The 16,996-nt window shown below is 43.3% G+C and overlaps 1 protein-coding gene across 3 annotated transcripts in view; it reads left to right on the top strand.

Annotated features, from left to right (window-relative positions):
- Positions 1-16,996, top strand: part of LOC307218218 (phosphatidylinositol 3-kinase regulatory subunit gamma) — a 240,605-nt gene that overhangs the window by 17,434 nt on the left and 206,175 nt on the right. For all 3 annotated transcript variants that reach the window (XM_079980307.1, XM_079980305.1, XM_079980306.1), the window contains exon 4: positions 423-500. In XM_079980307.1, coding sequence (XP_079836433.1) covers positions 423-500 — 78 coding nt within the window. The remainder of the gene's footprint in view (positions 1-422; positions 501-16,996) is intronic.

The following is a 16,996-nucleotide window of genomic DNA, read 5'->3' as shown; positions in this document are numbered from 1 at the left end:
GCTTGCTATTAGTATATATGCAAATTCCAGAGAAGCAGTGGCCTTTGTAAAGAGGAGGCAGCTGGCTCATTATTTCTGCCCCTTTGGACAGTGCCCAGTTGGTTCCCTGCTTTCAGCCCAAGGGCCGGGTCCATCCCAGGCCCACCTTCCAGGGGCCGCATCGTGATAGTGAGCAGTGCTAGAGGCAAAAGTGGACGGGGTCAGAATATTGTGACTGAAATGCAGTTGTTCAAGGAATAAATTATTCAGTTTGTAAAGTGTGTGTGTGTAAATATAATTGGACCCTTTCTCTTGGTGGTGTAATTTCACTGCCTGGAACTTCTTCAAGGCCCCCTTGATTAGTTGACCATTTTTGTATGATAAGAAAATCTTACTGTGTGTCTCTCTCTCCCCCCCCCCCCCCATTTCTATTGCATTTACAGGCTTAGATAATGAAGCCCTTTACCGATCACCTCCCAGTTCCTTTTGCGATGCTCAACTCAAGCAGCATCTTCTGACAGGTAAGACATGGCTTTGGGGGTTCTATGCAGAAAGCAGCATTCAAGCAGTAAGGTTCCAAAAAAAACCAAAAACCAAAGTGGAGTTCTCTCCCTGTTGCGAAGAACACAAGCCTTCTTTTTTTAAAAAATAATAATAATATTTATTAAAGTTTTGAAAGTTACAGAAAAAAAAGAAAAAGAATTAAACATAATGATACAATACAAAGACAAAAATACTACATATACATAACAAAAATAAAACAAAAACAATTGGAAAAAAACACATCCAATACTTTCAATGTTATTAACTTTCTTTTACTTGTTTCAACGACCTCCTCACACCTCCCTTTTTTTGTATTCCACTTCAATTAATTGTTTCAGAAAATCCTTTCCATCTTCCTCAATTTTCTGTCTTATCATTTAACTTGACAAATTCTAACATTATTTTTTCCTTTAATCCATTTACAATCTATTGTACTTAATTCTTTATAACATTTCTGCTAAAGCCATGTAACTTCATTCCAACATCTTTCTAACATTCCTTAATTTTACAATATTTCTGTAGATAATCTTTAAATTTCTTCCAATCTTCTTCCACCATCTCTTCTCCCTGGTCTCGGATTCTGCCAGTCATTTCCGCCAATTCCATGTAGTCCATCAACTTCAACTGCCACTCTTCCCGGGTGGGCAAATCTTGAGTCTTCCAATACTTTGCGATGAGTATTATTGCTGCTGTTGTCGCATACATAAAAAATGTTCTGTCCTTCTTTGGCACCAATTGGCCGACCATGCCCAGGAGAAAGGCCTCTGGTTTCTTCAGGAAGGTATATTTAAATACCTTTTTCATTTCATTATAAATCATCTCCCAGAGAAGAACACAAGCCTTCTGAGTACAGTGGTACCTCGGGTTACATACGCTTCAGGTTACAGACTCCGCTAACCCAGATAATAGTACCTCGGGGTAAGAACTTTGCTTCTGGAGGAGAACAGAACTTGTACTCCGGCGGCGCGACGGCAGCAGGAGGCCCCATTAGCTAAAGTGGTGCTTCAGGTTAAGAACAGTTTCAGGTTAAAAACGGACCTCTGGAACGAATTAAGTACTTAACCCGAGGTACCACTGTATAGGGACCACTTATGAACATGGACCACGAGGAGTTAATGAATGTAGATCTGAATTGTGTAGTGCTTATGAAGTCCTCTGCATTGGGTTAAAGGACTAAATTCTACTCTTGGTGCCAGTGCAATCATCAGGGTGATTTTGTCTATCACGCAGAACCTCTTGGGTCACTCTTGTAGCAAGGGGAGCCCACTGCAGGGGCTAAGGGGAGCCCCAGCTGATGAACCACCTCTGTTTCAGCTGAAAAAGCATCAAGGCAAGTTAAGTAGTTGGTGAGTTTAGCAGCAGGGCAAGGAGGCCAGGGCACACTACTCTGCCCTTCCTCTCCATGACCTAAGCTTCTAATAAAGTAACTCAATAAACTCCGCGCCCCCCCCAAAAAAACCTAGCAGGTGTTGTGGGCTTTCCAGTGTCTTGCACTGTCTGTCATATGTACTGTCATGAGCCTGCAGCACTGTTGGAATTAGGCTTGGATTTGCTGGCTCAGATGGAGAAGGAAGAAGAAACAGAGGGGAGGATTGTGCTGTGTGAACTTGTGTTGGAGGAAGGGAGAACCTCCCCTTCCCGCCCCAATTTCAGCCACTTTGGAAAGCGAAGTGGGCCCTCTCCACCCACTCAGTGGACTCTGGGGCGGGTTCTGATCCGCCCATGATGGGGGCTGAAAAGGAAGAGGTGACTACAGGACTAGAGATAGAATAGGAGTATAAAGCCTTCACAAATGGGAGCAGACGCACCTACCCTGATGCAGCGTGCACTTGCAAGCTTAACATTCCCACAAGGCAAGAGAGTCTCATGGGGAGTGCACCATGCCTTGTCTTTTAAAACTTGGTGGCAGAGGTGGGGAAGCTTATTGGGACATCTTTGTCACTTCCATCCAGTTCTGAACTTCTTGTCCTGTACCTGAACCCTTGAATCCTGACCCCTGAGCTGGGAGTGGTTCAAAAATGCAATATCAGAAGCTCAAGTGGAGTGTATGGTTCAGATCAGGAGAGGTACTGCCAAGACCAAGAGGATGCCCTCTTTATTATAATTAAAGGTGTGCTAAAAGGGAAATTGCAGAGAAGCTGAATGAATTTTTTTGCATCTGTCTTCACAGCAGAAGATACAGGGCAGATAGGGATCTGAACTAACTTTGCAGGAAAGGGAGTCTGGGGAACAGAGGAAAACAGTGGTGGCAAGAGGTGAAGTTCTAGGCCTAATAGAGAAAACAAAAACTGACGAATCGCTGGGTCCAGATGTATCCGCCTGAGAGTTCTCAAAGAACTCAAATGTGAAATTGCTGACACACATACACTGTTTGCTTGTTTGCTGGATTTCTCTCTTGCCCTTCCTCCCGAAGGATTTGGGGTTTTAAAAATCTGTACATAGCTTCTTGCTGCATAGTAAATTCTGTTTCTGAATAATTTGGCCACAAGGTGGCACTGTGGCACCAGGCAGTGTAGAAGACAGCTTTGTTCCTGGCTTATGGTGTTTGTGAAGGAGGCAGAGTGATGCTTTGTAGCAGCGTGCTGATCCACCCTCCTGTTACCTGCGCTGGTTCCTCTCCGGTCTGTTGCCTTTGAGCGGGTGCTGTTTGCAATGATGGGGAGGATGCGGTGTCAGACTCAAGCAGCCAGGCTCTCTGACAGCACAAGCCCAGAGGCTGTCACGCCAGGACGTGTTGCTATGGAGAGGAATCTGACGGGATATCTATATAAAGAAACATGAGCTCATCCATCCTCAGCAGAACTAAGAAGCCAAGTCCCGAGGTACCTTATTGTCTGTAGCGAGGAACACTAGAAGCAGCTGCGAATGTTCTCACATTCAGCTGGAGAATGAAACATGGGCAATGTGTCTTATCATCTGCAGGCCAAGCCGCAAAAACAATTTTCAGGCTATATCTGTATCTCAGAACCTTCTAGCCCAGGTTAAAGACCTGCAGCTGGTATTTAAAACCTCCCCCTGCACTTCAACCTGTGGATTCCTCGCCAAACAGTGACTCCCAAAATTCAATAGGGAAAGCCATGACAGTTAAACTGGTGCAAAAATTATGATGGGTTGCATACATGATAGAGGAACACATGTAGCAGTGGGCCATGGTAAGAGCTGGTGTGGGACCAGACACAGGCAGACTGACACCTGTACACAAAGGTGATGGGCACTTGGGGAGAGCTGTCCCCACCTGCCTTCCTCACCATCACAGTTGCACTCCCCACCCCAGCCCCAGGGATTCATAGCTTACATAGGGAGGAAGACACATGGGCACAGGGGACAGTTCGGTGGCAAGAGGGTTTGAGTGGGTACCCATGGTGTTCCACAGTTGAGGGCCTGTGAAAGCTGCATGCAGCCAATGACCTGAAGCTTGTCCACGTGTGGTACAGATGCATCCCTTGAGGGCAAAGGACCATCCCTTTATGCACACAAGAGTTGCTGAACTAGGGCATAAGAGGTTAGAGCTTTATTCCATTGCCCCCAAATTAAATATTGTGAATATTAAATATAAGCTTCTTGTCATTGTGTGTCAGTTTGTTTCCTTTTTTCAAAACTTCTCCACGGTAGCCACAGAAAAACAATTTGCTTGTATCAGGCTTTGAAATACTATTTTAAACAAAATCTGAGCATCTGGGTGGGTGATTGACTGGCTGCTGTCAATGCTGACCTCAAGTGGAAACAAAAGATCTTGTTCCAGCCATTACTGTTCGCTCTCAGTATAGTGTTTGGAAGCAACGGGATGGATCCTGGAATCATTCCTGTGGCTATATGCTTATGAAAGTGTTTTGTGCAAATGAGCCATCCTTGCCACCTGCTTTTTGAGATAGTCCTGTGAACCGTGAAAGTATTCCTGACAGTTGGCAGTCTTGGGATTGTCTATGAACAAGTTGCTTAGATGACCAGTTATAAATGCCTTCAAAGTTATGAAGCCACAGAAATCGCTTCAGCTGCAAAATGTTACATTAGAACAGGCCTTGAAGCTGAAGCTGAATGTCTCAGTTCAGTTGTGCTGAATTTGTGCAGCTGATTTCCACTTTGATATGCAAGGCAACTCTGCTAATTAAAGTCAACTTGAATGAATTCAATGAATTTTGACCTCGTTAAATAAGGAAATTAAGTGTACTCAGTGAAGCTGAGTTATGTGTGAACATTCCCAGGGACAATGCAAGTTTTCCAATGGAAAGTCGACTTAAGACGTCTGGTGAATGAATTTGCACCTGCAAATTATGAAAATCAGGGTTTCTGTTGTTGTTATTTTCTCTACATCCAGTCCTCACTCTTGTTCTACCTGGGTGCATTGCCCTGACACAATATTTATTCCAAGCTGAGGCCCCCACACAAACACTTTCATCCACATGAAACTATTTATCTAAGACCCAGAACAAGAGCATGTGTGTCCAGACTGTCTTAAAGTTAGCACTTTCATGCTATGTGCACAGGTTCCTTGTTAGATTATGGACACCATCTTAATGCAACATGATTATAATTCACTTCACTCTTGACATACTTCAGGGACTGGAGACGATTTTTGCCTTGCAAAAGTATGGTTGTTGTTTTCTGTGTTGCCATTAATATAGATTGCTAGAATCAGCCATGAAATGAGATACACTTTTTTGCAGAAGAATTCCCCCCTTGGGTTATCACAGAGATAACTGTGTATGTGTTGTTTTCTCCTGTAAGGGAAAAAGTAATAATCCATATGCATAACAGAGGTATGTGCCAAGTTGCCTGTAGAACCTCTAATCTCTTTAGGACAGGCAGGTAGGGAACCCTATCACTCTCCAGATTCCTAACATCTCTGACCATTGGCCATGGTACCACAAGTTCCCCTGCCACTGCTCTAGAATAATGGATAGATGTGCCTCTCCTGCCCCAACCACACATGACACTTCACAAGCACCATTATAGTAGAAGCAATCATTTTTCAGCTGTTCGCCTTACCTAGTCAAGTGGGAGCCTTGTTGTGCTATCTAACATGACTGCCATTTTGAATAAGGCACACCCTGCTTCTTTGCTGCCTCATTCCAATTGGCAACTCAAAGGAGGTGAGGCAACCAATGTAGTTTTGTATGGGATGGGGAAATGGAGCTGACTGTCTCCTTCAATTTGAAAGCGGGTTGGGTGGAAAGGTCTTCTCTAACTCCACTATCACTTTTCATACTCCTCCCCAAAGCCCTCAGAAACTGCCTTACCCAAACATAACTAACTAGCAGAGGGATTTTGAGCTGTAGTCTGGCACAAAAACTATCTGTACTATAGTGTCTATAATGATTTTAATTCTTCTTCCCCACCAGCAAGAGGTTGGCTTCTGAGACATCTTGCTAATTTTGGTTACTCTAATTTGACCCTAAACCCTTGATACCATCAAAGTAGGACGAGTTAATGTTACATAGTTGGGCCCTTGTGTGAGAGAGGCTGCCTTGGGTGCATTGCTGGGCCCTTGTGTGAGAGAGGCGGCCTTACTGTCTCTCTGGAATGTGAATTATAGTAATTACTGAGGTCTCCTCTGTCCTCAGTTGGCTGTTGCTGTGATTCCCTAGGACCCTCCTTGTAAAAGAAGCTAGAATAGATGTTTACACTAGTGGCTCATAATGATATGTGTGTAATCGCGGTACATTTTCATATCCAAGTGGCGTGATGCTAGACACACAAAATCAAATGCCACCATCCAGTAAACAGGGGTGTGTGTTGCACCTGTGTAATCCCTCCCCAGCAGCTGATGTGTATGGTGCAAATTCTGAAAGAGATGTTTGCTGTCTACTGTCAACGGTGCAGTACAGCAGCTGCATTCACTGTCTTGCCTCTCCATTCCACCACTGGTTTAGTGCAGATGTTGCAGAGATTTAAGAGAGCCACAAAGATCAGGAAAGCTAGTGCCACCAATGGCTCTCCATCCCAACTTGGTGAAATCTCAGTCAGTCAAGGCAAATGGTTTACAACTTGCCAGGGTCACCTCTTTTGGAAGGGCGGGCATGTAACTACTGCTGAAAGAGAGTAGCATTAAGACAACCAGGGCCCAAGTTGCCAAAACATCCCAGCCTTTTGTGGTACAACTTGGAGGCAGGTTAGAAAGTTTAATTCTGGAGCATAGAGCAGGAGAGGAATAAGGAAGGATTATTGGAACAGTCAAGCTCATTTTCACTTAGTTTAGCATTACTGCCCAGAAGGGCAATATAGGCATCGGGGGGGGGGGTGCTCTTTATCATTATTTTTCCTTTCTACTTTTTCTTTTGCTTGTTATTATTGCCATTTACTTGTATCTCTCTCCTCTTCCTTCTCCTCCTTCCACTTTTTCTTTTTCTTTTTTTAAAATAATATTTATTACTTTTAAACCTTACAACAAAGAAGAAAAAGAAAGGGGAAAAAGAAGAAGCAAAAGAAAGGGGAAAAAACGATACAATATATAAACAGTACACAATGCAACATTAGCACATTAGACTAAACAAAACAAAGCAAAAACAATTTAAAAACATACATCATACCATTTCAATGCCTTATCTTTCATTCCCTTGTTTCATCGACCTCCTCTCACCTCCCTTTTTGTATTCCACTTCTACAGTGGTGCCTCACAAGACAAAAATAATCCATTCCGCGAGTCTCTTCGTCTAGCGGTTTTTTCGTCTTGCAAAGCATCCCTATTAGCGGCTTAGCGGATTAGCGCTATTAGCGGCTTAGCGGCTATTAGCGGCTTAGCGGCTTAGAAAAAGGGGGGGAGGGAAAAAACTCGCAAGACGTTTTTGTCTTGCGAAGCAAGCCCATAGGGAAATTTGTCTTGTGAAGCGCCTCGAAAAATGGAAAACACTTTCGTCTAGCGGGTTTTTCGTCTTGCGAGGCATTCGTCTTGCGGGGCACCACTGTATTAATTGTTTCAGCAATTCCTTTCCATATTTCTATATTTTCTATAATTATCTTAACTTATTTTAACCTTATTTTCCATTAATACTATAATACTTATTTATGCTTAACTCCTTATAACATTTCTACTAAAGCCTTATAATTTCATTCCAACATTTTTCTGACACTCATTAATTTTACAGTATTTCTATAAATAAACTTTGAACTTTTTCCAATCTTCTTCCACTGTCTCTTCTCCCTGGTCTCGGATACTGCCAGTCATTTCCGTCAATTCCATATAGTTCATCAACCTGGTGATCCTCTGTCCGAGGCTCTTAACTCTTTTCCAAGTCCCTTCTGCAGGTCTTCTTCATATTTATACATGCACTTTACTTTGTCTTCTGCTGATCTTGTTCTTAATTTCCTTCCTTTGATGCTGAAGAGTAGATCTCGGGGAAGCTCCGACCTAGCAATGTTTTTATTCCTTCTCGACAGGTCAGCCAAATCTCCGTAGTTAAAACTAAAATCTAAAAGATATTTCAGGACGTGTTTCAAAATCCCTCCAAATCTGAAAGTCCCCACAACTCCAATCTCCTCCTGACCCAGGTCCAGTAAATCCCTGCATGAGGTGATCTATCCAACTTTCCTTCTCCAGTCCAAGCAGGGCTCCAATCCTCAAAATCTGACCTTCTCTGAATTCAGTCATAGAAGGCAACAACTTATAGTCATCAAATTGTCTCTGTAAGGCTGGGGCTCTCTCCCTCTCCACCCGTATTACTTTAGGTTCAACAACAACAACTTTCTCCCTCGCCTTCTCCACAGCCTGCCACACCAAAGTAGATTCCTGCATCGATTCCTGAACGGCTTCTGTATAGATGTTCACTCTTTGTCCCAAATTAGTCACTTTTTGTCCCAAGTTATCAATTTTAATAGTCATCAAATCCGTCTTCTTGTGGAGCTGTTCCAATGAATCACTTATCTTACATAATGCAATCACTAAGGCTTCTTCTGTCGACATTCTTAACCTATCCAAGGTCAATCCCTGGTTCTCATGGTTTTTTATCTTGCAGCTGGAGATTCCACCAGCTCAACTCTTGTAACAGTTTCAAAGGCTCCCTCTAGAGGGACACAATTTCTATTTGTATCAATCCTTTTAAGCACAGTTCAAGCAATAAAATTAGTTTCAATTTTCAGTTACTTTTACTCCTTTTTAAACGCAGAAGGAGACAATGGAAACAATGTATTTCTCTTATTTAACTAGCTGTCAAGATACGTTTTATTCACAGTCAATGAACTTTCCCAAAACGTCAGTCTTACTAGCAGCCCGTTTCCAGGTTCAGAGCAGTGGTAATTTAACTTTCTTCACTCTCTCCTGCAGGCTTACGCGATCCTAAAATTTTTCCCCTCTTCTCCTGCTTCCAAGGGGGGTTTAATGATTTTAGCCGATGGAAGTTTAATCCTTTACAGAGGACTTTCCAAGACTTTAGCTTGCAAGCTCTTTGCTTCAATCTATTTACAAAAGGGAGAGGCGGACTTCCTGTTTGAAACCTCCCCGTTTCGGTGCCAAATTAAGACATTTAAAAATCCAGTTTTCTGTTCTACTCACGGGTAGTTGTTTAGGATCAAATTGTCCACAGGAAAAAGTCAGCGCTCTCCGGCAACAGCAGTGCGGCTTCACTCCGTGAAAGAAGCAGTCAATTTGAAGCACCGCGCCGCTCACCCCACGTCGCTCCGGATCCCCGAAACCAGGTCTCCCTGTGAGTAGGGGAGGCGCAAAAGGTGCCAGCCGAATCCCATGTTCACAGGCTTCTCCCGCCTGTGATTTTTAGTGGGTCTCCGCCTTCGCCGTGGCGGCCAGACCCTGATTTCCATGGAGCAAATTCCTCCCGATCAGAGGAATTCTGCCATTGTCAGAGGCTCCAACCCGGAAGTGCTCCTTCCACTTTTTCTTCTTGTAACTGGTTTGAGATGTGTTGAACTAATAAGAATAACAGGAACATGGTTTCAAATTACAGATAACAACGGAAAAATTCGGTTAATATCAACAATCAAATACTACTGTAATTAGGGTCATCAGACAAGGAGAAGATTGAAGTCCATAATATATTTGCAAGTTGCAGAGGGGCTTGCTAGCTCACAATCTAGTGGCTTGGGGGGTGGCATTCCTCTGAATCTTGGCTGACTAATTTTTAAGTAAAAAAGATACATTTATAAACCTCATGATTGGCATAAGGGCGTTAAAATGTCCAGGAGGCATGATATGGAGCTCATGAAACAACACTTCCAGCAAATCTCTCTTAACACCCATTCTCCTCTTATTTTTTCTGCACTGTCCCATGTACTCTGTCCATTGTTCCATTCTAGCTGCAGAGTCCAACAAAAATCCCTACAACCTGGTGGATAAAGAAAAACAAATTTTGCAATTGAAAAAAGTAGCAAGGCCAGATGCATTTGTGTCCATTTCCTAGATTGCATATCATATTCAAGAACCAGGTACTTGCATCCTCCCTTCCCCCTGCTCCTCACCCCAGTGCACAGTTTGGGAGCTTGTACATGTCAGTACCTAGCAGATGGCATCTGGCCTTGCATCCTAGGGATGAAAGGCTCAGCATCCTATGACATGGTTTCAGAGGCATTCAAGCCAGAGCAGTGGTGTAGAGGAACTAGCAGAATATCAGATGGAGCTTGCAGAAGGAAATGAAGGTTTTAATGAGTGAGTGGTTTCCAGAGGCTGGCAAGCAGAGATGTAGTATAAAATTAGATTGGATGCTGGAGGTTGAAAGCCCTGTTCATCTCTGCCTCTTGGGGGCACAACAAGGACAGACTTCATCAGCATGTTGTCTATAAATACTGTCTCTCTCCCCCACTTGGAGATAAGCGGACCAATTTTCCAGACATAAGCAATTTAATAAGATGCTCTCAGGTTCCATTTAGATGCAAAAGTTAGCCCACAGTGTAGTATAATACGGTAGTAACCTCTGTGAGTGCAATTCAAATAAGAACCGCCAGCCAGGCCAGGGACAATGATCTGCTTAGCCACCCATGGTTCTTGTCGTGAGAGACTGGTTTTGATAAGCAGGCACAAGCAATGAGGCAAAATTTCCCTCTTGTCCTTACCCCAGCCAAATCTGCGACTGTAATGCAATGGGAAGGGGGTTCGCCCTTTTCTCTGCATTATTTCCCCAATGAAAATCTCCCCATTGATTGCTTGCCCTATTAGTATGAACTAACACAGAGGCAAAACAAGCGTAGAGATGTGAAAGACAAGCGTTTCAGTGGAACCACTCTTTCTGCGTCCCCATCGAACGATGAAGAAAGAGGAATACCGTACACAACACGCTTCACCTGATGGGTGTTCCAACCATTTTCCTTCTGGTAAATAATCCATCCTAGAAATGTTTATGAGCATTTGCTTTAGACTGCATTTGAAGCAAAAAAACAAAAACAAACCCTAGAGATAACTGATTTTTTTTTTTCATAGCATGCCAGAACTTGTGATCCTTTATACTTCAACTGGGCCATTACTTTGCAGCTCGGAAACTGAACAACATAGACACAAGTACTCAGTCTTAAGGAAGAAAATCTGCTCTTCTTTCAGAACATGAATTCTCTCTTAGTTGCAGGCTCTCCACCGTGGCTTAGTAGTGCGACACATGCTTTATGAACAGGAGGTCTCGGATTCAATTTCTGGCATCTCCAGTTTAAATGAAGAATCAGCTAGCAGGTGATGTGAAAGACATCTCTCGCCCCGAGACACTGGAGAGTGACCGTTAAGTCAGAGTAGGTGGTAGTAGGCTAAACAGATAAGCAAGCTGACCTTCACAGATGTTAACAATGTAAGGATGTAAACCTGAAATTGTAGAGTGCCTAAAACCAGTCCTGTGGGCGGAGGATATATATTGCCATTAAGAAACTTAATAACTCGCCATACTTCTGAACAAGCTGAAAAGGACATACTATGACATACACATATAATGTTGAGAATTTAACCCTACTTCAGATAAACATGTAGGATACTAGAAGACGAACAGATCTTGGCTATTCTATGAGAAGCAAAATAGGAGAACTGTTCTTTGGCTCAGTCATTTAATTATGATTTTGAATAATTAATATTTTTAACTACTATTTGAGAGTGTGCTTAGCTCCTACAGCTGAAGGATAAGCAAGTGTTTTGAGAGAGGTCATGGTGAATAAGTGTCTACCTGTGTGTGCCTTCAGACATCACCTTTATTTTTGTCCAGTGAAACAGCCAGTACCAGGCATTTATTCATCGTAGCTGACCAGGTTACCTTTTTCTTACAGTGGTAATATGAAGGTGATTTGCCAGCAAGGATATTTACATATAAGATGCTAAGATGGAAGTTACCAATCCTTATGAGAACCAACCAGCTAAATTAAAATAGAAACTGTATCTCATGAGCACCTAAAGGAGTAGAAATGGCTGGGCTGGTTTCAAATCCTTCGCAGTGACAGAAAATCAAACCATGCCTAACACAGCTTCTTCATCTCTGCCTCTTGGGGGGCATAGCAAGGACAGATTTCACCAGCATGTCATCTATAAATACTGCTGCCTCTCTTCCCGAGATAAGCAGACCAATGTTCATTCAGAAGCCATTTAAGAAGAAGCTCTCATGTTCTATTGGAATGTAAAAAATAGCCCAACATTGTAGTTTGTAATCCTGTAGTAATACTAAGAGCAATTTTCAAAAGACAGGTGAGAACTGCCAGGCAGGTGTTAGGTTTCTTTTCTAGAGGGCATAGCAAGTTGTAGAAAAGTGCTTCTAATGGTTTTACTCCTGCACATTAGTAATGGACTTGCTTTACTCCCCCCCCCCCGCCCCGGGTAACTATAATCCCCAAAAGCACAAACAGCTTTTAGTCAGTAATATATAATAGGTAATGATAGCTCCCTATGTTAATTGGCAATCTTGGGCACTGCCTCTGAAACATCCAGGAGTGTTCCAGACTGGTGGCTCCTCCCAGTATTATTGCTTTTTTCCATGTAGGCTACAAGAAAAATTGCAATGGATTTTACACTCTAAAGTGGGTATAGCACTTTGTACATCTTGTGAAGTTCTGTCCATGCTACTGGGTGGGACATAGCTGTTTGGGCAGACAGGAGGACAACAACTCTGAATGCACCATTTTAGAAAAAGATCTGTTTTTAAAAATCATTTTTTTTTTAAATTTGCACTGTAGTGTTTATAAATATATATAGAGAGAGGGGTGCTGCTGCTGCACAATTCCTTTCATATCTTTTTTTTAAAAAGGTAAGCTAAAAAGTGTTTCAGTTCTTAAAAGTTGTGTGGACCAGGGATTAGCGCAATGCTAAAATCGCACTGACCAGAAAGATAACATGATACTTATTTAAATCAATTTTTAAATTTGCACCAAAACTTTATTCACTATTGCACAAATATTTTGATAATGGCGCAGGGGGGAGAGCACAAACCAAAAGATCAATTTATTTGTTTACAACATTTTAATGCCACCTCATAACATACAGTTCTCTGCATGGCTTACCATAAATAAGCATATAAACAAAGTAAAACCAACATAAATACAGCAAGGAAACAAAACTCTCTGCAACCCTCAGGTTAAAACACAGGTGTCTGCAAACTGCAAAGCCCAGACTGTAGGAGTTATTTAAAAGGCCTGGTCCTGAAAAGGCAGATATATCTGGGAAGACTGTTCCGACCATAACTGAGGTGTCCCTACCAAAAAGGCTGTCCTTCTGGTGGGTTACCTGCCTCACTTCATTCAGCTCTGGTGCTCAGAGCAGGGCCTCTAAAGACGATCTTCAGGTTTGGTTAGATAAAACCCCTAGGGGACGATAGAGTCACTATTGTATGCTCAATGCTGGCTGAAGCAAAGCTAGCACAAGGTAACCAGCTCTTAACTTTGCTGGCTGAAGTGTTGTGGACCAATGAACTATTGGAGAGAGATGCCAAATGAGCTAGGGATCTTGCTTGATTTATTTTTGGCTCTGACGCTGATTCATCCTTGCAGTGAAATGAAGAGGTAATTAGCTTCGGTCATGTTTGCTTTGGGGCGGGGGCGGAATTCTACTGGAAGAGCTGTATTAAAATAGGTTATTATTGTATATTAATTAATTTTATTTATTGTCAGAGTACAGAGTACTGAGAACTGTTCATCCAGCTTGGTAGTCACTTTCCATGTGGTAGCTGCATAGTGTTATTTAGACATTTCCTCTGTTCCCATTTTCCCCCTCCTTCTGGTGCTTAATTTCTACTTTGGTGGCATCCAGCAGCTAAATGAATCTATCTTTGTGACACTTTTCCCCACCCTGAAATATGCTCCCTAAAAAGGGATAATCTTGCTGCAATTGGTTTTCATTTAAATGCTGTTTGCTTTGTGATTCCTCATTGTCTCTGTTGTAAGTGGAGATGCTCAGTCAGTTGCAGAAGAAGATTGCGAGGAGGCGGCTTCTCCAGAGGCGGTGGCAGGAGCCCTAAGAAATTATCTGAACTGTCGCAACTAAAAGACAAACTTTCCAGTTCTGCTCTCAACCAGCTCACTTCAGCAATTGTTTTACATATGCTTGTGGGGTCTGAACTGTCTGTGTCCGACCAGGAATGAGACCTTCTAGCTTCTGTACTTATTCTGCATACACTCTTACTATCTCCTGCTCTTGTGAGGATTTCAAAACCAAGTACTGGGGTGTGTGTGTTTTGCAACTGAGAGCTACCTGTCAGCCCTGGTAGGGCCCCAAGTGATGGTTATTCGTTCTTGGCCCAATAAGCCAACAGTTGAAAGAGAACAAGCCTTTAACATAAGGATTGAAGACCAATGGTGGCTTTCTCCTTGAGCACTTGGTTACCCTCTCAGGAAATTCCAAAGTAGCCATTTTACATAGTCCTTTCCCACTTCTTTGTGGGAGCATTAAGGCCCTCACTCCTCCCCCCCCACATACACCCTTAAATTGGCAGCGCAGGAGTTACTGCAGCTTCAGTCACCCCTTGATTAGCCTCATCCCCATCTCAGTGTTGCCACAAGAAGCAGTTTAAGAGTCTAGGCATAAACCTATCCCACATGGGTCGCAGTTCTTCACGTTCCCTCAATGCTAAGGGAAAGACCTATGTTTAAGTGGCTCCTATGCCATAACGAACATGGCATAAGAAGCACACCTGCAACCTGCCCAAAGCTCAGCAAAATCTACATGTATGCATTGCTATCCCTTTTCTTGTCTTCAGAAGTCTGTATTTGCCAACCTGCCCTCAAAGGCGGATCTAGGAGAACGCAACCATTTTGGTCATACCAGGCATGGAACTTCTGGGGCATTGCAGCAGTCACCGCAACTATGAAGTCCAATGGAAGGAGAAAGGGGGGGCAACAGATGTAGGTGTTGCACAGAGTGCAACTGAAATTTGAGATGCTAGAGTTCGCCACTGCTGCCATGTTGCACTGGCCACTTACATCTGAGACTCCTTCACACTGTATGACTTTCTGGGGGAATGACTGTCTTGTGTGCTATTGCCACTGAACTGGAGAGGACTAGAGGTTGGAGGGGGGCACACAAAACAGAAATACCAATAGAGTGAAGGAAGAAGTAGTGGTTACAGAGGGGCTGAGATACCTGGTCGGGGCGGGGTGACAAAAAATGTGGAGTAATACAGATGAGGATGTATCCTGCAGGGGCGCAGAGAACAAGAGACAAAGTGCTGTGGAGTGGAGAGAGAGAAAGAGGGTGGCTTAAGAAAGACTAGCTGTATTGCAGAAGAAAAATCCTACTGTGAGGTGCAGAGAGAAAAATCAGAATGCTTTAAAAAGAAACATTTGGGTTAAGATAACAACAAAAAAGCCTCCCCCCTCTCGCTGCAGTTAGCACAGTGTTGTGTCTCTCCCAGAAGTGATACCAGTGTAAAAGTGTCTTCCTGAATGGTTTGTGCACCTGTGGCCCTGCACCACTGCTAGAGGGGGCAGAGGAAGAGTGAACCAACCTGTGCCACTTTGCTGCCACAAACATCCCCTCCCTGTTTCCTTCCATCGTAACTACAGAGGAGCATTGCAGCAAAACCTCTATGCACATCTGGGACAATTCCTGCTTCCCAATGAGATAGGATTTCTCAAGCTGGGTGTCTAACTTGTGTCTTCAACTCCTATATTCCCAAGACCCACATTCTGCCCCTGATCAAAAGACTGGTGCCAGCCTAGAAATCCCCCCTTTGATTTCGCTGAGATTAAGCTCTAGAATTCATCTGGCCCCAAAGTTAAGAAAATAAGCTAGGGGTCTTTGATCTGGAAGCCCTCAGCAAGTATTTTCTTGTGTTATCTTGACTATTTGAGAGAGAGAAAATTAATACTCTCCCTATCAGCCCCTCCTGTCTGTCACCCACTGCAGTACTGATCTTAGACCCATACATGACTTGTGTAAAGCCACTCAGCTTCTTTCTATCTTTTTACCTCTTATTTCATTTGCATAGGAGATGTTGGTTGGCTGCTGGTGATGTCACCGTGCTGGGGAGTCAATAAGCAATTAGTGCTATGGATTTTGCAGTAAAAGGAGTTGAACCGTACACTGCTACTTAAGCCGTTTTCTATTACAGTAATTTACTCTTCAGCTCCCTTTCAACAGAGAGACCCATTTATCAGGCATCTGATGCTGTTTCTCAATCAGAGCAGAGAGGAATCTTGTAAGACTCCGAAGAAGAGGGGTACCTTGATGCAGGCTGCTATGGCAGACCCCTCCTCTCCCCCCCAAAAATAAAAAGCCCTGCATTGAGAGCCACAAAAAACCATCCTAATCTAACAGATCTGTATGAAAACTCTATAGCTTGATGACAAAATACACAATCTCCCCCTCCCCCTCCCCCCGGCCACTGCTGCAATTGCATGTTGCCCAACTGCCTCGCGACAGAAAGGTAACCAGTCTTTGGGCAAAATGTTTTTTTGTGAACAGGGAAGGAATCTTTCTTTGTTCCACCAGTCTTTAAGCAGCCAAGGAACACAGTGAACTATTAAGTCCACAGCCAAGGAAGTTGCAGCACGCTTGTGAAATGATTTGGGGAGGGCAAGGAAGTCATCTAATGGATGGATGCATGGGTGACAGGCTGGCACTTATATTTGCTAACTCGGGCTGCAAGCCTCACTTTCAGTCAAACATTGGCTGCCATGCCAGGAACCGAACAGAGAAAGGCGCATCTACTCCAGCTTGCTTCCCTTCTAGTGCTGATTTATTGCTTTGTGGGTTCATCACACAGGCCGAACATCCGTGCCCTCATGATGGAGTAGCTGCTTCTTTGTGCTGTCCTCCAAGCACCCACAAAACTGCCTGCCAAGAAGAGCCTCAGTCATGGAAACCTGGGCTGTGGCCACTGATCTAGCAGCTTTTTAAAAGACCTTTCTGTGTTACCCTTTTTCCTTCAGTGTCTCTTCCAGCTGATGCAATATGCAGCATAGTTCAGTGGTGTTCCTTAGGAGTGCGTGTCTCTAAAGAGGAGTACAGTGTGCAGGTTCAGAAATTGATGTGGAAGTGGCAAGGTGTTTTTTTGGTTGTTTTTTTAAAATAAGTTAGCATGTGCAAATGTGCACTGTCAATCCTTCACATAAATAACTTACAGCTTGGCAGTAAGTA

The sequence above is a fragment of the Podarcis cretensis genome (genome assembly GCF_951804945.1).
Source record: "Podarcis cretensis genome assembly, chromosome: 6".
Lineage (NCBI taxonomy): Eukaryota > Metazoa > Chordata > Lepidosauria > Squamata > Lacertidae > Podarcis > Podarcis cretensis.
This window is presented reverse-complemented; position numbering and strand designations above follow the sequence as displayed.